Source organism: Lampris incognitus, chromosome 10 (assembly GCF_029633865.1).
Source record: "Lampris incognitus isolate fLamInc1 chromosome 10, fLamInc1.hap2, whole genome shotgun sequence".
In the NCBI taxonomy this organism is placed as follows: domain Eukaryota; kingdom Metazoa; phylum Chordata; class Actinopteri; order Lampriformes; family Lampridae; genus Lampris; species Lampris incognitus.
The window spans coordinates 22,104,764-22,129,325 of NC_079220.1; the positions used below are offsets into that span (position 1 = coordinate 22,104,764).

General features: G+C 42.8%; 1 protein-coding gene across 1 annotated transcript; it reads left to right on the plus strand.

Moving 5' to 3' along the window:
- The first annotated feature begins 6,245 nt into the window (after positions 1-6,245).
- On the plus strand, positions 6,246-23,627 carry utp18 (UTP18 small subunit processome component). Its single transcript, XM_056288030.1, has 13 exons — positions 6,246-6,635; positions 7,638-7,780; positions 8,472-8,567; positions 8,958-9,031; positions 10,266-10,378; positions 12,111-12,236; positions 13,794-13,968; positions 15,945-16,045; positions 17,181-17,271; positions 18,549-18,672; positions 20,351-20,525; positions 21,621-21,763; positions 22,987-23,627. The coding sequence occupies exons 1-13, from the start codon at positions 6,423-6,425 to the stop codon at positions 23,009-23,011; spliced, it is 1,599 nt and encodes a 532-aa protein (XP_056144005.1). The 5' UTR covers positions 6,246-6,422; the 3' UTR covers positions 23,012-23,627.
- The last annotated feature ends 935 nt before the right edge of the window (positions 23,628-24,562 follow it).

A 24,562-nucleotide genomic window follows, 5' to 3' on the forward strand; every position in this document is an offset into this window, starting at 1 on the left:
ACAGCGCTGACCACTGCGCCACTGTGCCGCGCATTATCTAAGGATTTCCCATTATCTATGACTTCCTCATTTGCGCTGGCCAGGTAGTTAGTCGGTGGTTACTACCTGCCATAAGTAAGATTGTCATTCCTGCGTGTTGAACCAGGAAGTAGCTCAGCAATGTTGTGAACCGTAGATAATATTGGACATTTCAGATAACTATTAACATTCACTTTCATTTTCACTGCCAAATGCGTGGTTCAGATAATTGGGTTAAATTTGACTTGTGGAAAAAGTCTGACGATCATGTTCCCGTGCCCCATAAAGTGCTGTTGTTAAAACTGTGTCCAGTGTTGGTCCGGTGTTTAAGATCTCCATAATGAACTACTAGATTAAGACCCAAATTGTCAACAAATGTGAAGAGAACTCAATCCAAAATGATTGAACAGAAGCACTTTTGTTTTTTTTTAAGTCGGCATTTGTCAAGGGCTGTTTTTTTTTTTTTTTTTTCAGAGCCTGCATGCTGTTGTATTGCTGATGGCTCGCTTTGCATTCACTTGCTCAAACTTCAATATGCGTCTTGAAAAGAGATTCTTAAAAAAATTCAAATGTCAATCACCCAAATTTTTTTCTTTTTTTCTTTTGGTTTTATTCATGTTAATAGGACATTGGATGAGGGTGATGATATGTAAAGACACTTAATTCTGGGAGGTTTCAGCAATTTGCAGCAAGGTAGTAGACAGACTGTGAGAGGGTCCTGGCAGGAAACAGACTAGCTGGTCCATGGGCATGTTCGATCTGTCTGGATGACTTATGAAGCTACTTTGGTACATTTGGGGGTATTACCGCAGCTCAGCATGGGGGGCAATGCATTCAGCAGATGAGAAACATTTTCTGTATAGTAACTGGACCCATTTACTAAAAATATAAAATTGTCCGATACCCTTCCTGCCTGTCAGAAGTTGAAATATTGTATTTGTCTGCTGCTCGCTCACTGTGTAATTAACGAGTTTGCCGTCCCCTGACTCTGGGGATAAACATAGGAACCAGTACTGTGGATTAAACCATGCACACAGACCTGATGGAACGTCACGTAACGAGACTGACCAGACTGCTTTTCTTGTGCTAAAGAACAATGCAATAAGACAAAACATTTTAGAAGCTGCACAAAAACTGATTGCCATGGAAACAGGTCCAGGTGGACAGCAGCTCCAAACCTGGAGCACCATCTCTGTGGGAACTTCCAGTAGCCATAAACCCATCCATGAAAAATCCCAGGAAATGGAAAGCAATGGGAACTATTTTGGAAAACTTATGATTTGAGTGACCAGACTCTTAAAATGGCCTGGCTCTGTTTGAGGACATGCAAGGGAGGAAAGTGATATCAAAATCATCTTAAGCCTCCATTACAGCAGAGTTTTCACATACTGAATAGTTTTTTTCCTCTGGAAAAAAAAAAGACTTTTGAGGAGGTGAATTACACAAGTGCCAAGATGGGCAAAATTGAACTGAGAACCCGCCTTCTCTTCCTCCTCTATGAATCTAACCCAACAGCTAGCCAACTTACCCTCCTGCTGCAAGGATGTCAATGGTCTCCTCCATGGTTAGATAAATGGGACTGGAATGTACCATGTTGTTGGAATAGGGGTGTGAGGGGATTGATGGGACCGAGACAATCGTGATTTCAGTCTTCCGTGTGTGTGATGATGTCTTTGTTTATGTGGGGATCCTGCAGCAAATGAAATGTTCTCTCCTTCCTCCCTCTCTCCTCTGAGGAAATACCTGAAATGATGCATGTTATCTTTCTTTAATCAGTCTATGTTAAAAAGCATGATGGGGCAACCTTGGGATTCTACATGCAGTATTATTGGATAATCCAAGATGGGGTAACCCTCCATTGCTGTGTTCACACCATCCACTTTTTTGGTGGAAATGCTCTGCCTTAACCAAATTTTTGCCAACTAACTAACAGCAGTAGTTGAGTATTTGCTACTCTTGGCATGCAAAAAAAAAAGAAGCTACAACTCTTGAACACCCAACAGAAGCTCACACAATAAGCCAATATGTTCCAACGCTGACTTCCTATTGAGACTTTCTCGAAGCTGACCAACTTTTGTGTTTGTTTTCGCCACATTGATTCTGCCTGTCGGCACAAACTGGCTGCTGGCAATACAGCGCAGAAGCTGTTGTGATTGGTCGACTCAGAAAAAGTACTTAAAGTCTGCTGCGCTTCTGAATAGCACTTCGAAAATGTTGGTTATTGAAAAATAAAAAAATAGGTGGGGCAGTTTGGAAAAGGCAGAAAAGTGTGAACACAGACCAATTTTATCTAATCCATTCCTTTTCATTCCATCCTTTACGTTGCTTGTATCTAACAATGATGAACTGTGGGCCAGTAGAGAGAATCGGTATTAAAGTAGTATTAAAAAAAAAAGAAAAGAAAAGAAAAGGGTAGCATGTGTTTTAACCTCAGAGTGCCAGATCAGTGGTGTTTGCCATATAGGATAGTTTTGACGGTCACAGGATATTTGAAACCCATCTTAAAATGTTTGTCGGTTTCACAACTTATCCAATACACAATGGATTGTCTCAGCGAGCTAAAACCCCACTGATTTCATATTCAGGGAGGGTTAAAACGAGCACAGAAATATTTTTGTCCCCATTATTTGAACCCAATGTGACACTTTCTTTTGTTTTGCGTTTTTAATTTACAATGAAGTGGATTGTGCATCCGTTCAGTGTTTCCCACATTATAGTCCAGAACCTAAAAATGTGTCATGCTTTGTTTTGTTTTGTTTTGTTTTGTTTTTTATGTGTCTTGACCTGACAGGATTACCACTGTTTTAATGTGACTGGGTCATAGTGATGGTCCCAAGATGAGAACCTTACAGATCCCCTGACTCATGCTGCAGGGACAATACAGCATGGCAGTGCCACGTTAACACTGATAATGACCTAGTATCTAATATGGGTTTTCAGACTACACTGATACCAGCTTTAATAACAATTCTGCAATAATGATGATCACTAACAACTATTTCTTTTTTTTCCTTTTTTTTTTTAATCTAGATATCATAACAAAGTATAAGGACCCCCAATGAAAAATATGGCTGTCCGGATACAGTTAACACTAATGCTTAGACTTATCATTTCCTTGTGTAAACATTAATGGTGTGGCCTTGTTTTAAGTCTATTGAAGCTCATCAGGTAGAAACTTTTTTCTTGGCTGGTTACTAAAAGTAGGTTTCCCTACCCTATCCTTACCGAAATTGGCACCTTAACGTGAAGCCCCCTCCAACCCAGATGGCCTTCAGGAGGCCCACTGTTATGAGTTATGGTCTGTCATGAGGACATGAAACGTGTCTTCAAAGACCCTGTGGCTGCAGTAGTGAAGGAGTTTTGCTCATTGTTTGTTTTTTTTTTTTTAGAAATCTTGTTTCAAAGGGTCCTTCCATGGTTGTTGATATTGAAAGAGCAAGACTTTTTTTGTCCATACAGATGTGAAAACGGGGTAAGGGAAATTGGTTGGGGTTTGGTTGGGGTCCAGGCTTTTCAGCCCCATTTACAACTGGTTTTGAACCCCCAATGCAAGTCTGACTTAGAGGATCTTTGTGTTTTGTTAGGTTTGGGGTTGTAATTGTACCTACGTAGCCCTAACTTTCCCTGTTGCGGTATCCTCTACTGACAAACTGTACGATGACAAAAAGGATTCTTGGTGGGAAAATGGCACTTTACTCAAAATTTCCGGCATCATTTTCCTACTGACTGTAGACATGGCAACAACAAGCACCCTTAACTGTCATTCAAAATGCTTACTCCTCTTCGTAGTCCTCCCCCTCTTCCATCCATCGCTCATCTTTTGCCTTATGAAACAGTCGCTGTAAAACACGTTGATTCAGGATTTGTATACATCTATGTTGAAAAGATTAATGAAAATATGTGAATTGTTTAATAAGTGACTTAATACTTGCCATTGATTTAAAAAAAACAATACCTTGGTAGAAAAGTAGCACTGTTAGTCTAATAGGCTTGAGGATAAAATTGTGGGACTAAACAAATATGGAAAGTAGATGGGGGGGATGATGGTATCTCGCATACTCCATCTTTCCCTGCAATTTGTCCTTGGGAGATAATGGGTCTGTTTAAGCTCCCGTTCCTTAAGATGCATAAAAGCCTAGATTTGTGCGTCGAGATAAACACTGCCCAATTAATTATCTCCTTCTCAAATTTTCTCCATCCTTTTTCTTCATCGCTTTTCTAATTTCTTTCTCCTTCTGATCCTAAAATCGTAACCCCATCAATTTCTTTGACTCGTTCTCGCACGTCTTTCGCGCAGCCAGCTGTTGTACGGTTTCAGCTAAAACTTCAGATTAAAAGGTCGGTGTCCAAATAAGTAAAACTGTCCGTGTGTTATTTGGTCATTTGGGGTGCATTTTTTGGGGGGGGGGGTTGAGCCTTCTTTGGTAATTGGCCGTATAAATGGTTAGGGTTTAAATACAGGGACGGTTTTCCATAACGTATTAGATTGCTGGAACTTCTACATTATTTGTGGCTCCTAGCTTATATCTACAACATGCCAACCAACAAAGATAGCTGCTCTGAGAACCCAAACGTACCAATATGTTAAACTATCTAATTTAGACCTACAGATGAGAAATATCTGACAAGTATTTCATCGTGCAGCAGGGTTCTTACACTTTTTCACCAATGATTTTCCATGACTTCTCCAAAACCTTTTACTGAATTTCCATGACCAAAAGAAATTATTTTATCTCAATGGGACCACCGAAAACTAATTATCGTAACACGAAGTAAAATTAGGTTTACATCTGAAATGTATGGTGCCTCTCTAAAACAAAAAAAAAAACACCAGACAGGCACACTTAGATAAATTTTCTCATATTTTAATTCCAACGGTTTAACATTTTTGTCAATGTCTCAAAAGATAAAAATGCCATCACATTTTCTGTCAGAGATAAACAGAGAAATAGGGCATTGGGGTAGGAATGCCAGTGCTAACTACTGATTACTCAGTAATCAGTACATGAGTTGTCAGTATAAAAAAAGACATAACATAAATAAATTAAATAAATCTTCCAAAATTAACTTCCACTCCTAAAACTAGAGACGGAATATGCAAAGTCTGGAACTCAGTGTGTCGTCTTTAGTCTTTACTTCTGCGCCATCCCACAGCCTCACGTGTAAATCCATTTGTTTGGACTGCAAACGGTGGTTTGGGCTTTCGTCAAACAGCGCTACATATGCCTTTTGTTGGGACACTTCTGACAGTAAGAGTCTTTTAAAGTGCGGCGGAGCAAGCCCAAAAGTGCAGACATAGGCACACTTGTTCTCACCACAGGTACATTTCGCTGCAATCTGGCTGTCCGGGAACATGGCGGCCAAAACACGGGTCGTGTCCTCGGATGACTTGAATGAGTAGTGTGAATTCATGATTTTTAGTGCCCACAGTATCTCCGCTTTGAGGACTTCATTTTTTGCAGAAACGTCCAAAGTTGTCCGCTCTGTTGCTGTGGAAACTGTAGCAGTGTTGCTGGACATCCTCACAGCATCCGCGTTCATAAACTCACCTATGGGTATTGCACTGCTAGCAACTGCGGCTACAGTCTTGTGCTTTTTCCCCTTCAAGTGGCTAACGAGCAGTGTCTTTTGCCAGCCATAATTGGTATTTACCCTTAAAAAGCCATGCATTATTGAAGCCGCACTTCCCTGGCATTTTGTCGAAATGGTCCGTTTGCTAGCAGAAGCAACTGCAGGCTAGTGGGCGTGCCTGCAGATCCTAGGCGCTTGCACGGCGCATGCCCAGTAACACAGACTGAGCCAGACTGAATAAACTTTTCACACCACCAAAATATCACGACGGTCCGTGGCAATTTCCATTTTATTATGACACATCGATTTTGTTTGGATTAATTGATGAAACTTTAGATATATTTCCATGACTTTTCCAAAACTTCTGAAAAAATATTATTTTCCATAACTTTTCCAGGACCTGGAAATTGCATTTTAAAATTCCATGACTTTTCCAGGTTTTTCATGACCGTACGAACCCTGGTGCAGGATCTAATTCTTCTAATTTGGGCCATTCACAATCATTTGCGTGTCACTTGTAGTTAAGAGTGGTAGACTTGAGCAGCTACACCTCGGATCTTGAACGTCTTCGTCAGAGCCTCTAATTCTAGATATCGCGATATTTCCCACGAGCTCCAATTAAACCTTTCCGAGGTCACAAGTTCCTGAGCCGGAAGTGCTTCTAAACGAAAACATTTTCACCATGTGGGAAGTGTTGATTCCGAATCGAATTCGTTCATAATTCACTAACTAATTTAAAATAGTGCTATATTCAGTTGCATAGTAATTAAACTCTTGGCGTTATAACGGCTCCCTCCCGGACTGCTCGGTAGGTGGTGTTTTGCGCGCTGAACATGGAGGAAGTGATAAAGTTACCCGACACAAATGAGAAACCCTCAACCAAAAAGAGGACCCTGGTACTCAAATATGATCCCGAAAAAGAAGAAATAAAGCGGCGGAAAAATGTGAAGACGCTGAAGGTTTTGGGACAGAAGGACCCGTCGGTCAAACAGTTAGAAGATCTCGTCTTCGGGGCAGAGGACGAGCTGGTGGAGCGACTCGTGGAGGTAACGACGCTAAGCTAAAGGAGAAACCTCCCCACCTCTCCCCTTATGTCTCTCTCTAGCATGCGTTATCACTTGCTTTGTAAATGCACATGTCCCCTCGCTATTTCTCTACGTAGTATTTTTATGTCTCACAAAATCATCCAGGGACCCAACATTATGGGATACTAATCACCGCCGGATTTTGCGGCAATTAACTTTGGTTTCTCTACCCGTTATTGTCTGTGTACTGCGACACTTGATTTAAGTGGCTGGATTTGAGGGTTAGTGTAAAAGTTTAAACTACTAATGCCTACCTGTTCCAGAGCAGTGCAACTTTTTACTGCGTTTTAAATGATCTAGTTAAAGTTGGCCATTATTGCTACAACGCATCTGCAGCGGAGATGAGATATTAACAGTATAGCTGTGAGGTGTTTTCCATCAGAAGACGGGTTAATAAGGAATATTTTAAAGCTGACCGGATAGCCCTGCTAATGGCTACATTTCTCAGTGTTTCTTGTGGGATTACTTGTAAATTTGAAGGGAGTAATATTTGCAAACGTTAAGAATGTTGGAGCACATCCTAGTTTAATAGCATAAATACATATAAATAGTTTGCATACGATTTTGTGTTAATGTGTTGTGATTAGGGTTGGGCAATAGTGCAATACTATCATCCATTATCTTTGATGGTATTGTATTTGGATGACATTCGGTTATTGACATAATGTGATAGATTTGTTGTCTAGATTAATGATAGAGAGAATCAGTTACCCATCACAAAATGTTACCTAGCACAAAATAAGGTCTGAAATATTCGTGAGAAATTTAGTTTTGGTTTGAAGTTATACTTGACCAAATAATCCACTACAATGAACTTCAGCTAGATTCTTAAGCATGATATTTTTGCATATAAAAGCAGATACTGAAACATATCGATATCGTGTAAAAGTCCATCTGATTATCATGGTAGTAATATTTTCCATATTGTCCAGCACCATCTCAAGCCTTCTACTCATTTTTAAGGATGGACAAAGTGGAACCCAGTTGGACGACGATACCGACCATCATGACTCTGGAGAATCAGAAGGGGAGAGTGAGGCCCACCTTCAGGTCCCATCATCCAGTAAACCTGCCTGGGAGGATGAGGATGATGAGATTGAGGAAGAGTAAGAAGAAGCCCGTGTGCATCTGTATGTGTGTGTGTTTGTGAGAGAAAATTGGCTCAGATAGTATTCCTGTCATAGGGCATTTTAAGAAGATTTCTCACAGTAAGTGTCAGTGAGATGTGCTAAAAACAATGGCCCTGTGCACTCCAAAAGACTCAAGTGAAGTGGGATGCCATCGCATTTTGACTGTTCTGAACTTGTTTCAGTTTTAGACCACCAACACTGGACCAAAGCAACTATCATCCTAAGTTAGAGTGAAGTTATATACCATATAGACAGTAGCTGGTCACCACAAAATAAGCAGGGAACACATTTTGTGTCCCTCCAAAGCAAATTTCACCACCCAGGTCAGTGATGAAATACATTTTTGTTGCTGCTGACCTTCTAAATCTCAGTCATCACAGCTAGTGTAATCCTGCTCTTCAGTTTAGTTGCACAACTTATCAATACCTGTAGCCATTTTTTCACCATGTCCATTTTGTCAACTGATCATAATGCCCTTCAGACATGTTGTTTATTTGGTTGAGTCATCGTTGTTCTTGCTGACATATGGGAACCTTCTATTGCCCCCCCCCCATTTCCTTTGGAAGCTGAATTTTCTCATCTTTACATGGAGCACCAGAGAGCTCCTCTCAGTTCAGCTTTTGTGTCCTGCTCTTTCTCATCACCATCTTTTCTCTCTTTCTCCCAGGGTGGACATGACCCATCGTTACCGCAGAAATCTGATGAAAGGAGATAAGGAGATGACAATGACTAAACAGAAGTTACAAAAGAGGATGAAGGAGCAGTGAGTGACACACACATACACTATGTGATGTACCACATTCTAACTCCCATGTTTTTTTTTCCTGTTTCACCGTCTTTCTGCCTATTACTGTCTCTCTTTCATTATCTTCACCCATCTCTTTCCTTCTTTCTATCTATCACCATCTCTCTCTCTCGCTGTCTTTTTCTGTCTGTCGCCTGACTCTCATTTCTAATATTCCCTATTTCTCTTTTCCTACCTGTCCTGGCTTTTTTTCCCTTCACTGTCTCTTTCCTTCTCTGGTTTGTGTGTCTGTTAGTCTCTTTGTCTTTGTCTACATACATCACTTCTCCTTTTCTGCCCCCTTTGTCTCTTGTTGTCTCTATCTCAACCACACATTCCATCCTCTTCTCTCCGTCTGTCTGTTACCAGGTTTCAGAAGTCCATGGGAGGCACTCCATCCTGGGCTGAAACCAAAGTCAAGAAGAAGAAGAACAAGAGGAAAGGTAACAAAACATCATCTCAAGCTTTCACAGATCTTACCTCTGGAGTACTGTGTCAGGAGGCTGTTTTACTGTCATGTGCCTCATGGAGCACAGATAAATTAGCACATTTAAATGTTATATTGCAAATGTTGAGTGAAAAGTTTAAGCAGCAGACCTGTGATTGGAAGGGCTGCCGGTGCACATCCCTCAATAAATGCAGTAAAATTGACTTTGAGCCAGCCACTACTCCAGTGGCCAACAGTATAAGGTTGTGGTGCTGGGAAGCCTCTAGGCATGTAGAGATATTTTTATTTTGTTAAAAAATTTTAACAGGGCTGAACCGAATGCATTGAAGCGTTTGATCATTGCCATAGTTATTGGCGGCAATTTCTTTCCCTGGGAGATGATATCTATCTATCTATCTATCTATCTATCTATCTATCTATATATATATATATATATATATATATATATATATATATATATATATATATATATATATATATATATATATATAAAAGTCCAGTGAGTCAAGTCATTTACTTGACTCACTGGACTATTTTGCTCCTTATTTGTTGAGCACTTTCCCTGCTATCCCGATCTCTGCTCCACCCCCTCTGTTGATCCGGGGAGGGCTGCAGACTGCCACATGCCTCTTCCGATACATGTGGAGTCGCCAGCTGCTTCTTTTCACCTGACAGTGAGGAGTTTTGCCAAGGAGACGTAGTGCATGGGAGGATCACGCTATACCCCCCAGTTCCCCCTCACCCCAAACAGGCACCCCGACCGACCAGAGGAGGCGCTAGTGCAACAACCAGGACACCCACATCCAGCTTCCCACCCGCAGACACGGCCAATTGTCTGTAAGGACGCCTGACCAAGCCAGAGGTAACACGGGGTTCGAACCAGCAATCCCCGTGTTGGTAGGCAGCAGAATAGACCCACGCCACTGAGCTGCTCAAGCAATTTAGTTTTTATAGTCTACGGCTGTAATTTGTTGCCGAATATTCGAAGCCCAAAAAAAAGGTATTTGCGACAGCTCTAATTTTTAAAGCAGTAAATCACCTCAACTTTAAACATTTCTCTTTAAGGGACACCTGGTAAGAGATTAGCAGCAGCAAAAACAAACATAATTTTTTTTGACAACTTTTTGACAACATGCCCCCCCATCAATGTGTGTCATCTGTGCAAGATGTTATGCTTGAACAAGGGTTTCTTGATGTTTAAAATGTTCATATCTATGTGTCTTAATCAGTGGAAAAGGATGATAATGATGAGGAGGATGAAGATGATGAAGATGATGACCTTCTGAGGAAGACGGGGAATTTTGTGTCCTCGTCTGCCAGCCTGCCTGCAGGGATCCTGGAGGTCAGTAATGGCGACCATACTTTACCAACCTAGCCCACCCCAACAATTCAATCTTTTGGCTAAAATTTTAAGAGGCAGATAAGAGACACCTTTGGGGCTTGTGTGCAAATCCTAACAGTTATGAAATATGTAAATTAAATATTATAGTTTGCTGATCCAGAAAAGATATGGAATTAAGCAAAAAATTTAGGAATATTCTCGGAAAAGTGCCTTTTTTCTAACATGGGTATTTTTCATGCTATGATATTTGTTGTAACATATAATCTTGAGCTATGGGGTGGTATCATCAAATTGAATCATATTGTTGGTGACTATCCATAAGTCATGTGAGACACTGACAAATATCTTTTAATCCTGTTTAAAAAGATTATAATGTTCTGAGAAAAATGAAAATGTGGACCTTGCAAGCCATAATGGTTACTTATGAGAAGAGGCAAACATTTTTACATGTATTGAATGTTTTATTATTATTGATAGTCCAAAGTTATTGATAGCCCAGTTATTTTTTTAAATCTGGTTATACTTTCAAGTTTACTAGCATTTATTTCATTGAACACAAGAGAGGGTGACTCAGATTGATTTTTTTTGTCCCTGCATATTTGAGTCTTTGTTTCTGTATTTTTGGCCCCATTTACACCTACACATTAGCATGTGATCTGCATTTGGATGTCTTCTGTGGATAAGTGAAAATGAAAAGTAATGCACAAACACATACATCTCTGATTGCAATGGGAACCTGTTTGGATCCTCCAGACCTCCTCTGACGCTAGTCTGGCTTGCATTGTGATCAGCTGTGATTAGCCAGGTGTAAATGCAGCGTGCTCGCATTGGTGAGAGTCCCAACCTCGGGAAAGAAACGTCACCCCCCACAGGAAACAGTTAAGCATATGGCAGCACATGTTGAAGTTTCCCATCAACCCAGACTCGTCAAACTTTGGCACAAACCACTCCCACAACAATTTAAGCCACTGTGTTTTTTTCCCCTCCCCTTTTTCTCCCCAATTGTATCCAGCCAATTAGCCCACTCTTCCGAGCCATCTCGGTTGCTGCTCCACCCCCTCTGCCAATCCAGGGAGGGCTGCAGACTACCACATGCTTCCTCCGATACATGTGGAGTCGCCAGCCTCTCAGCCTCTCAGCCTCTTCTTTTCACCTGACAGTGAGGAGTTTCACCAGGGGGACGTAGCACATGGGAGGATCACACTATTCCCCCAGTCCCCCCCCCCCCAAACAGGCGCTCTGACTGACCAGAGGAGGCGCTAATGCAGCGACCAGGACACATACCCACATCCAGCTTCCCGCCCGCAGACACAGCGAATTGTGTCTGTAAGGACGCCCAACCAAACCGGTGATCCCCGTGTTGGTAGACAATGGAATAGACCGCCAGGCTGCGTGGACGCCCAAGCTGCTGTATTGATATTCACCGCAGCTGCATACTTGACAGCAGCAAAAGCGTCATTTTTTTGTGTGAGAGTTATAAAACGAACTCCTTTAATTATCATTTTAAATTTCTGCTCTTCAGCCGTTTTGTTTTTTTTATTTGCCTTTGTTTTAGTAGACTGCCTTGCCACTTTTGTGTGAAAAATTATGTCCGATCACAGTGCAGACAAAAAAACGTACATTTAGATACCAGGTGAAAATTCAAAGGGTATGATTACATACTTCATTATGAAGACAACACATCCAGACTGCATGATAATACCAGGTGTAAATTGGCCCCTGTCTTTTTCAGATGAAAAAGTGCAGCCATGCCAACTGCGATCGTACGTCAACTAAAAGGCTGACGACAGTCCAGTTCCACCCTTCGGCACAGGTCATCATGACAGCAGGCCACGACAGGTCAATCTCCCTCTTCCAGGTACAGTCTGGCCAACACTTTCCCTAAGAGAATGGTAGGGATGAGTGTTATTAAGATTTTAACATTACTACTATTACTGATACTGCTTATTGATCCAGTACTCTTATCGCTTCTTTTTGTTTTGTTTTTTTAAGAGAAAAAAACAAAACAAATTAAGAAAGAATCAACATTGCTTTATTTTCTCATGTCTGGACAGAGCGTTACTTTTAATCACTCTCCCATCTATATATATAAAGCAAGAGTGTATGGTTGTATGTTTGCTTAAAACTCCACAAATACTCATCGTAGAACAAAAAGAAAGGTGTCTTTAGAATCAGCACTTTCCAAGGATTGCACAGTTCAAAAAATATTTCAAAAACCAAGTAAAAATGTAGATTTATTTGCAAAATTTAGTTTATTTTGTGGCAAAATGTGGCGTCTCTTTGATATTCAATGCCATACATTGTTATGTCATATCAATCAAAGGAATTTTTCAGCCTCGATGCCAGGGTTATTAGTGCAGATTGTCACCCTGGATTGGAGGTTGCAAGAGTGACAGTGGTGAGCACTCTTAGCTTACTTATCACAAAGCGTGTGACAATTTTTTGTTGCCACAAGACACACAATGTGGTTTACCCTGAGGCGCTTGAGCACTGAGTGATTAATACACACATTGGCAAAGAAGCTTGATGAATGGATTGAAAATTATAACATTTGATAATTTTCGTTAATAAGATTGTTCAACATTTGTTTATCACATGTATCATATCATAAGTTATCCTATATTTCATCATCGATTATATCGTAAAGATCAGATCTTGTTGGTTGTTTTGGTGAGAACATTTTCCCCGGGCAACTCCGGGTACCTCTGCTAGAGTTTGTATAATTTAGTTAACTCTGTGTGGGCTAAGTAGGCTGCTAGCACACATAACATAGCTGAGGTGGATGGGGCAACGAGAGATGAACTACGAGCTAGGCAGCTGAAAACTGTGTATTTCGCCACCTGTATTTGATGCACTTTCACTAGATGTTTGTAAAGATTGCTTGTGTTTCCGTCCTTGTATGCAAAAGACTTGTGGCAATGAGCACTGACAGCATCAACTCCAGTGAAATATAACCAGACTTTTGACCATTTAGTTCTGTCTCCGCCATTGTCATTAAGAGCAGGCTCTGTGTGTGTGTGTGTGTGTGTGTGTGTGTGCGTGCGTGCGTGCGCGTGCGTGTGTGCGCGCATCTGAGAGAGGCCGAGAGCTGGCCCGGCCCCCTCGGCTCACATATACGACAGGCTCCGAGAGAGAGAGAGAGAGAGAGAGATCTCTTCTGGATTGGAAATAGCGAAAATGCATCATAGACAAATGTCTTCATTTTATTTTAAATTAGAAATGGAATTGGTGAGATAAGTCTTTAATAATCTAGCACCGGTGCCTGTTTAATACCGGGTTTCGGTACCCATCCCTAGAGAATGGATGGATGGATTAAAAAAATGCTTAGAGCAGACCCCTGCGTGGTATCTGATCTTTTCAAGTTCAAGTGAAAATCTCGCTTTCCCTCCCTCCCCATCCCTATCCTCCTGAGCAGGTAGATGGGAAGACCAACCCAAAGATCCAGAGCATCAATCTTGAGCGCTTCCCGGTCCACAAAGCCCAGTTCACAGCTGACGGGGAGAAGGTGGTGGCCACCAGCATGAAGAACAAGATGTTCTACCTGTATGATATGATGGAGGGACGTGTGGTGCCTGTGCACTCGGTCCGAGGTGAGACAGAGAGAAAGGTGGAGGCTCCAGATGGCAGGAAAGAACACTCTGAACCTTAACGATGGTGGAATGATTGATTGACAGGCAGACAGTCAGAGGAAAGGAGAGCAGTTGTGGTGGGCCTGAGGAGAGATGTGTGATGATAAAAGGGCTAGAACTCAAGAAAGACAAACATTAACATTAACAGTGTTAATCACTGTACTGTGACGTGAAAGAAGTACTTAAAAAGAAGACAGAAGGGATCCGCGGTGGTGTAGCGGTCTAAGCATTGGCTTTGTGTCGATGCAGTTGCCCACTGGGGACTGGGGTTCGCACCCCGGTCTCATCAGATCCGACTATGGCCGGACTCGATGAAGCAGCAACAATTGGCAACGCTGTCTTCGGGAGGGGGGCAGAGTTGGCTTGTGTTCGTCACGTGAATGCGTCTCTGTGTGTGTCGGAAAAAACAGTGGTTCGTCCTGGAGTCGCCTTGTCACGAAAGTGGGGAGGCGGTCTCCTTCGAGACTGCCGGCCGGAGAGATGCAGTTGGCGAACGCATGAAGTACAAGGGTGGGTGTTTTAATTAAAATAGGGATCAATTGGCCACTAAATTGGGAGAAAAAAGGGAAAAATCAAAAAAAAAAAAAAAGACGAAGAAGACAGAAAAATTGTGGCTGCTCTTTATCAATCTTTTTTTTTTTTTGTAATTGTCTATTGTTTTTGTCTCAAAGGAGTGCTGGGATATCTTATATTTCTAAGCGACAGCCATTTACAAGAGAAGGAGGGGGAGGAATGGAGGCCGTAGAAGAGTTTAGGAGAGAGATAAAAAAATACGAGGAAAACGGAGACAAAGACACTTGATTAGTTTTGGTTTGATAAACTGTTCATCCCCCAAAAGAGGGAATATTCTCTGCTCTTCTGGTAGGGATGAAGAGTCATCCAGCTTGTGTGGTGCTCTGGAGAAGGTTAAGGTTTTAGCATCTTTCAGAAGGTGGCCGTATTTAGTAATGTGGCCACTAAAGTCTAAAGCCATAAATGTGAACCTGTTGGGCTGGATTCAAATCTGAACAAGGACAAGATGACAGGAGAAGAAAGACTGGGAATTATAAAAATACATGTTCTCTCCGTAACGTAACAAAACCATTTAAAACCACCCACTCCAGCTGATGTTCCCTCTGTTTCCATAGCAACAATGTTTCATATCACTACAATTTTAAAATGCTATATAGAGGGGTATCTGGGTAGCATAGCGGTCTATTCCATTGCCTACCAACATGGGGAACGCCAGTTCGAATCCCCGTGTTACCTCCAGCTTGGTCGCGCATCCCTACAGACACAATTGGCTGTGTCTGCAGGTGGGAAGCCGGGTGTGGGTATGTGTCCTGGTCGCTGCACTAGCCCCTCCTTTGGTTAGTCGGGGCGCCTGTTCGGGGGGGAGGGGTAACTGGGGGGGAATAGCGTGATCCTCCCATGCGCTACATCCCCTAGGCAAAACTCCTCACTGTCAGGTGAAAAGAAGCAGCTGGCGACTCCACATGTATTGGAGGAGGCATGTGGTAGTCTGCAGCCCTCCCCGGCTCAGCAGAGGGGGTGGAGCAGCGACCGGGATGGTTGAGACAGGGAATATTGGCCAGGTACAACTGGGGAAAAAGCGGGGGGGGGGACATGTATATAAAATTCTTAAGACAGAGACCCAGTATTAAGATTGGGTAGATCCTATTTTTCATGATTAGTTTTTGCTTTTTCGCTACGTACAGAAAGATATGAATCATTTCTTAATCCTTTACTTGGCAACTAAGATATTTTGACAGTCGTATATTCTCAGGTATGGAAACACTCCTGCAGACATTGTCATACACTCTAATATACAGTGTTTACATCTCATGTCCTTTTATCCATGTTGTGCGTTGCAAGACCGACTCGGAGATACGGTGCAGTTTCCTGGTCTGGAAAGCATAGGTGGTGTTCACTGTTTTGGTGTTTGTGTCTCTCTGCAGGCCTGAATGAGCCCCGGGTGAAGGACTTCTACGTCGCCCCACAAGGAGAAACTTTGCTGCTCACCGGAAACAACGGATATCTGCATGTCATGACGCTCAAAGTAGGTTGTGAGGGACACAGAGAGCCCATCAGCCCCAGACATCACTCAGGATGGTGCATTCAAATCAACCAGTCATCTGAACTCAGTTGTAACTTCAACTTGAACTTCTACTGCATATTTCAGACATCAGAAGGCAAGGCTGTTAAAGTGAGAGATTAAAAAAAGATTTTGTCATGCGAAAAATAAATATGAATTAAAGGATTAGCTAGGCTACATTTCAGTAAAAACTAAACTACATATTCAGGAGTTTTTAGAAAGTGTACAGAGTGTTTCTGCGATCAAAAAAATACAGAATAATCCAGGTGGCGTGGCGGTCTTTTCCGTTGCTTACCAACAGAGATCGCCGGTTCGAATCCCCGTGTTACCTCCGGCTTGGTCAGGCATCCCTACAGACACAATTGGCCGTGTCTGCCGGTGGGAAGCACGGATGTGTGGTATGTGTCCTGGTCGCTGCACTAGCACCTCTGGTCGATCGGGGTGCCTGTTCGGGGGGGAGGGGAGTAGCGTGATCCTCCCACGTGTTATGTCCCCCTGGTGAAACTTATCACTGTCAGGTGAAAAGAAGCAGCTGGCGACTCCACATGTATCGGAGGAGGCAAGTGGTAGTCGGGGGAGGGTTGCTGACTACCACTTGCCTCAGAGGGGGTGGAGCAGCGACCGGGATGGCTGAGTGACTGGGATGGCAGAGGGGGTGGAGCAGCGACCGGGATGGCTCGGAAAAGTGGGGTAATTGGCCAAGTGCAATTGGGGAGGGGAAAGGAGAAAAAAAACTAACTACATGTTCAGGAGTTTTTAGAAAGTGTACAATTTTTTTCTGCAATCAAAAAAATTAGAGAATAAAGTCATAAAACTTTTTTTAAGCGAGGAAAAACGAGGAGGCACTAAAAGATAAAGGTTTAGCAAACAACAAGATCGAAAGCAAAATAAAAATCGATGTAGAATATTCAAATTACATTATTGCCTGAAAAATCACAGTGAAATAATGATGGATGTTTATAATGACCGTGATTTGATTTTATTCTGTAATGGTCTATTCATTGCAACTTTGTAAAGGGTTGACTGTGACTTTGTTGATGTTACCTGTAACCTGCGTGTGTGCGTGTGTATGTGTGTGTGTGTGTGTTTGTGTTTTCAGACTAGGGAGGTGGTGCGCAGTATGAAAATCAACGGTAAAGTTGCAGGAGTGGCCTTTTCTCATGACGGCAGCAAGATCTTCACTAACTCTGGTGGGTAAACAGGTGTATGTCTGTGCATGTTTGTTGTTTGAGCATGTGTGTTGAGTGTATTCGTACATTGTGTGTGCATCTCCGAAAGTTCACTGTACGCCGACTGATCGCTTAAAGAGTAACTAAAAAAACCAAGACCATTGTAGTGAGTTTGCTGATATCAATTGTTAGTGCCTGCATGTCTGTCAGTGCTGATAGGTGTGCTGGTACACCTTCATCCGGGCAGCACTGTGGCCCAGTGGTTAGCACTGTCACCTCACAGCAAGAAGGTCCTGGGTTCGAACCCCGAGGTTGTCCAACCTTGGGGGTCATCCCAAGTCGTCCTCTGTGTGGAGTTTGCATGTTCTCCCCTTGTCTGCGGGGGATTTTCTCCGGATGCTCCGGTTTCCCCCACCATCAAAAAGTCATGCATGTTAGGGTTAATATTCCTGTCTGTGCCCCTGACCGAGGCATGGCAAAACGAACTGGAGTTGGTCCCTGGGCACTGCACGGCAGCTGCCCACTGCTCCTAGCCACACAGCTAGGATGGGTTAAATGCAGAGAGAATTGCCCCGCGGGGATTAATAAAAGTAGTTAAAAAAAATTTTTTTAAATCCAAATGACACATTATTAATATATTAACTGCGGCTATGTTTATCCTGCTATGCTAACATCACAGAGTACCAAGTCCAGTCTGCTTTGTTTTTAACCTTTGCATGGTCTTAACCTGTGGATGTCAAACTCACTTAAATGGCCTGGTGTTTAGTTATCTTAAAAGCTGCTGTCCCAAATATTTATATACAAACAAGTGTCCCATACTTTCTCTGGCATATTTCAAATAATAGCTTATTTGTTAATATTCAAATCATTGACACTTTTGTAGTTGCTGATTATAATGGTTACTGTTGATAGAACTTGATATAAGACCACAAAATGTTATATTTTCACCAGAGCAGTCAGCACCGAAGAAAATTTCAGGTAGCAAACAACTTTCTCAAAGGTGTAAAATTGTTGTGGCCAACGAGTCGAGTAAGCTTGCAGAAGCTCTTTACCGACACATACGACCATGTCAACAGGTGCAAGTCAGGTTCAGCCATGTTATTTATGGGCGGTGAGTAAGATGCCCACAAAACGCTCGCAAAATGGTGTCACCATGGCACTGCAGTCACCATGGTGACGCCATTTCATTACACAAGGTCCTCCGGGATTTGAGTGATCAGACAGCAATGCATTTAACAGTATCACCTTAAGTATCAATAAATTAAAGAAAATCTTTGTGTGTGTGTGTGTGCGCGCAGAGGAAGGAGAGGTGTATGTGTGGGACATGCGGAGCAGCCGATGTGTGAACCGTTTTGCAGATGACGGTTGTGTGAGAGGAATTTCCATCGCTGCTTCAAGAAACGGACAGTATTTGGCCTGCGGGTAAGAGTTACACACTCAAGGGGCGTCCAGGTGGCGTGGCGGTCTATTCCGTTGCCTACCGACACAGGGATCGCTGGTTCAAACCTCTGTGTTACCGCCGGCTTGGTCGGGTGTCCCTACAGACACAATTAGCCGTGTCTACGGGAGGGAAGCTGGATGTGGGTATGTGCCCTGGTCGCTGCACTAGTGCCTCCTCTGGTCGGTCAGGACGCCTGCTGGGGGGGAGGGGGAACTGGGGGGGGGTAGTGTGATCCTCCCCCTGGCAAAATTCCTCACTATCAGGTGAAAAGAAGCGGCTGGCGACTCCACATGTATTGGAGGAGATGTGGTAGTCTGCAGCCCTCCCCGGATCGGCAGAGGGGGTGGAGCAGCGACCAGGATGGCTCGGAAGAGTGGGGTAATTGCCGCATACAATTGGGGAGAAAAGGGGGGGGGGTTACAAACTTGTATAAGCACAATTTGAGGTTTAAAAAAACACACATGGAAAACATACACAATTATATAAACACACAGTTACATTTGGAGCATGTGAGCAATAATAATAATAAAGGAGCACACAGATAATGCATGCATAAATTAGCCAAGTATTCCCAGTACACGTTTATGCAAATCACATATTGACTTTAAGAGTGACGAATATCTATTGGCATTTGTTCAATCTATAAGTTTTTACTATTGCTTGAGACGCAGAAGTTTTTTTTTCTAATTCAGTCTTTGATAAAAATGCAAATGAAAATGTATTTGTTACATGAATAATGCTCAAAATGGATTGTGGTGCCGGGTAGCGTGGCAGTCTATTCCACTGCATACCAAGATTGCCGGATCGAATCCTCGTGTTAACTCCGGCTTGGTCGGGCGTCTATTCAGACACAATTGGCTGTGGCTGTGGGTGGGAAGCCAGATGTGGGTATGTGTCCTGGTCACTGCACTAGCGCCTCCTCTGGTCGGTCGGGACGCCTGTTCAGGGGAGAGGGGGTACTGGGAGGAATAGCATGATCCTCCCACACGCTACGTCCCCCTGGCGAAACTCCTCACTGTCAGGTGAAAAGAAGTGGCTGGCGACTTCCATATTTGTCAGGGGAGGCATGTGGTAGTCTGCAGCCCTCCCCGGATCAGCAGAGGGGGTGGATTAGCGACCGGGACGGCTTAGAAGAGTGGGGTAATTGGCCGGATACAATTGGGGAGAAAAAGGGAGAAAAAGCCAAAAAAATAAAAAAATGATTTGTGGACATTACAAAAGATGGCAGCCAGAAGTGGAGGGTCTGTCCGCCCCAACCTTCCAAAAAGATCAGGGCCCAGTTGCCATGGCGTGGCTGTTGGCAAGTGCTTTATTATATTACCAAGTACTTTTCTTTGTCTTTATCTTTGCCTACTATGAAATATAATCAATATTAGCTGACAAGAAGAATAACAACTTGCCCAATAAACCACCCAACTCTAGAAGGACACCATCTTTTCAAGTCTTGGTCGCTTTGTGTTATTTATCCCAGATTCAGCTATTCTGTCTGTGATTTCTGCAAAACAAAGAGAGAAGGACCCTCATTTAACATGTTTGAGTAAATCTTTTTCGATTGTTGGTCTCATCGTAAGCCTCTCTGCATAAGAGTCGAAGCTAAAAATCTGGAATGAAGAATGTAACATCTCTCTCTCTCTCTCTCTCTCTCTCTCTCTCACTCAGCTCTGAGTCAGGGGTAGTCAACATGTACTCCCAGGATGCATGTCTTAATTCAGATAATCCCAAGCCTCTTAAAGCGTTGATGAACCTCCTGACCTCGGCGACCTCCCTGTCTTTTAACCCCTCCTCTGAGATCCTGGCCATTGCGTCCAGGGTGACAGACGACGCTCTGCGATTGGTGAGTTTGTGCCCAGGAAGCCATAGAGACTTTGTCTTGTGGCCTGAAGATCTCAAATTCAACCCATCACCACCACCCATGACCCAGTGTGTCCACTTTTCACAAGGGTCATAGGGGAATAATCATCATTGTTTTGGTGATTCAAATCAGAGTCTTGCATTCAAAGCTGTATGACAATACCAGGATTAGAGTTTTCTATATTGTTGTGTACTCGTCATATCTAAGCTCAGTTCTCTCATGTTAGCTCATATGAGTGAATTTGTCCTGTGGACTCAAACAAGACATATAATCCCCCAATAGCACCAGTAAAGCTGTTCTGTAGCTTACCTAGGTCTCTGATTTACAAAAAAATGAATTTGGCCCTTTGGTATCCTGGTCTCAAATTATACTTGGCTCTTTTTTGGAAGTAAACGGGGTCAATTTGCCCACTCCTTACCCCCCCCTCCCCTCCCCCTCCTCCTCCTCCTCCTCCTCCTCCTCCTCCTCCTCCTCCTCCCTTTTTTTTTCTCCACAATTGTATCCAGCCAATTACCCCACTCTTCTGAGCCTTCCCTTTCTCTGCTCCACCCCCTCTGCCAATCCAGGGAGGACTGTAGATGACCACATGCTTCCTCCGATACATGTGGCGTCATCAGCCACTTCTTTTCACCTGACAGTGAGGAGTTTTGCCGGGGGGATGTAGCACGTGAGAGGATCACGCTATTCCCCCCAGTTTTCCCTCCCCCCCGAATAGCCACCCCGACCTACCAGAGGAGGCGCTAGTGCTGCGACTAAGGCACATCCCCACCCGCAGACATGGCCAATTGTTTCTGTAGGGACACCCAACCAAGCCAGAGGCAACACAGGGATTCGAACCGGGATCCCCGTGTTGGTAGGCAATGGAATAGACCACTTCGCTACCTTGACGCCTCCTGCTTTTTTAAGTTTAATACAGTTGCATTTTGACTGAATTATCTTTTTTAGAGTGGACATTAAAAGTCAAGACCAAGGAGAGAGCTATTCAAAACATAAGCCCCCCAGCTAAAAACTTGGTTTCTTGTTTTTGGAGCATTAGGATGTGCTGTGTCACGTGGTTCTGTATGTTTGTCTGTCCAGGTCCACCTGCCCAGCCTGACAGTGTTCTCCAACTTCCCAATATTCAAAAGGAAAATAATTTTCCGGACTACCTGCTTCGACTTCTCCCCTAACAGTGGCTTCTTCTCATTGGCCAACAACAATGGTGGAGCCCCCCTGTTCAGGTCAGACAGCCAGCCCTCACTTGTCTTTTATTTACACCATCTGGGGTGTTTGTTCCAGGTTCCTAATCCAGAGCCTGTCATAAGTTCTACCTAAAATGTTGATTACAAATTTCCAAAGTTTCACCTTTGACCTCACTGAAGACTATATTGCTTTGTGCTATGAAATGTTGTCCAAGCTACGAGTTGTTTAATTTGTAATGGTTACTATTATGTAGCTGGCTAATAACACTATGGTGTAAACAATTTCACACACGATGCAGGGACCACAACGCACACACGGCTGTTCATTTCCATGCTTTACTAGGAACTCTTCTTCTGTTGGTTACAACCCAGACAACAGCAATATAGAATACAGGTGCCACCTAGTGGTCATTGGTAGAATAGCCTCATCCATACATAACAGTTACAACCACTCAGCAATATATACTGATATTTACTAGTCTTATTGTGCTTCAGGAAACCTGCAGTATTACAAATTGCACCTTTAAGATTGGAAGCCTGAAGATTGTTATTTTTATTTTACTGACACCTATGGTGATTTGTGGTAATTGCAGTGCTGTTTCCGCTGTCAGAATCCCATTAAAAATGAAATGGTTCCCAAGTGCTATTCTGTCACAGCACCTTCCCCACAACCAAAAAAACAAAACTGTGGTTGAACATAGATTTTAGCTGTTTGATGTAGTATAACCAGCTAATCTTGATTGCCAGCCACAACTTTGCCTGTTCAAACTGGCCACTTCCTACCTTGTTTTTTCACATTTTGTTGCCAAGGTAAAGACGGAAAACTGTCTATGCTGTATCGTTTCTCCAGATAAAGTCTGACTATACAGTAGTCATTAAAATGAGGAACTCCAGAAGCATTTGTGGGCCGCATATTTGTGGATTAGCTATTGCCTTACATACACCAGCAATAGAAAGTATTGAAAAGGACATTTGTTTGCATGTAAATCTTCAGGATTGTCCCCTTCAGTAAAAGAGAATGGCCTTGATGTACAATAAAGTATGTAAATAGCCCCCTCTAGTGGGGAAAGGTAGTAACACCAGTTATCAGTGGTATTGAAAATAGCATCACTAAGACTCACATGTTATTATAGTGAAAACCCTGATGAGTCAGTAGGGGAATTCCATAGAGAAGCGCAGAGGAACTGTCAGGTTCATTGTATCTGTGCTAAAGTAGGCAAGGCGATACCGTTTGACCATTTTTCCTTGTCATTTCCCTCCAGGCTGCTGCACTACAAGGACTTCTGAAGAGGAACGTTGGCTGCACCCACACCACAACAGGAAGTCTGGTTTTCTAAGTCTTTGTGGTACACGTTCACATTTTCTTTCACAGTTCACAACTGAGCAGTTTTTATTTTCACATCCTTTACACAGCCATAACAATGTGACTGTTCCTGCGTAGCTGGATGGGTAGAACATAACGGCACCACTGCCTGGGTTTTAAAGGGGTTACTTATGCTAGAACAATATGTCCTCATGGCATTTATAAGATGCTCGAGTAAAAAGAAAATTCACCTAAGTGTTGAAACCTTTGAAAGTCCTGATCTTGGCCACAAAGAATTAGAAAACAGATGGTGGGTGATAGTGCAACCTAATGGAGCTCACCAAATGGACTGGGCAAAAAAAAACAAAAAAACCACCACCGCTTTTCACAAGGAGATTCTTCGGGAGACATAAATAACGCATGGTGGTTTGGACAACAGATGGCTGACCTCATGGATGAGGAGGAAAGTTTCAGAAGACGACACCTGTACCCACCAGTTTCTTTTCCATTTTTATCAAGTGCTTGTATATACGTATGTACTACATGTACCTCTACAATGACGCTTGAATAATGATTTGTACTTAAAAATCAACTGAGAGATTCTGTTGTTGATCATTTGGAAGCTTGGAATACCTTAATTTCCTTTAGTAGTTTATTACCTCTATAAAAATAGAAAAGAAGAAACATGTTTGTTCTGCACAACTTCATAATTCTCGGTTCTCTAGATATCTTTATGCATGCTAATAATACAGGTAAGAAAATCAAAGAAGGTTGAATCAGTTCATCTGGATACAACGTTTCGCCACTCATCTAAGTGACATCTTCAGTGTAAACTGACTGCAGGTATCCCCACCCTTATAAACAATACAGTGGCATAAAGACCAAAACCAACGACTGGTTTCAGATGCGACTATAGGTGAATATAGACCATTAACTAGAGATACAATGGCCATGTGTACTATTCAGAGGATTTGGGAGTGTTTGTAATCACTGCATAGTAAAAGGGTGACAGATGTACTCTTAGGAACCGAGGGGGGGCTAAAAGTACATTGTCACCACCTTACCATACTGTGATTGATGCCGATTCAGCTTTCTTTGAATTCTCTAGACAGATTTTGTGCAAGACTGACAGAAATCTTGGAATGGGAAGCAGTTTGAATGCCGAGCCAATCGCAAGGAAGAGGGCTGGATGAGATCCTAGTCACAAAACAAGACATTGCAAAATGGATCCTAAACCAGTGGGAGGAGAGTGTGCACCCCATCTCTCTCTCTCTCTCTCTCTCTCTCTCTATCCATCTGTCTGTCTGTCTCTGAGTCTACGCGTGTATCTGCCTGCCTCTGTCTGTCTGTCTATGTTATGTTCCCCGTTAAAAGTCCAGGGGATGAGGGGAAGGAAATAAAATAAAAGTGTCCCGCGGAATAAGAAAGGTGGGAGGCAGAACCAGGTGTAAAAATAAAAGATGTATTTACAAAAATTAACCTGCAATCAAAATATAGAATAAAAAGGCAACTAAAGATGCTGGCTCTTAGCTAAC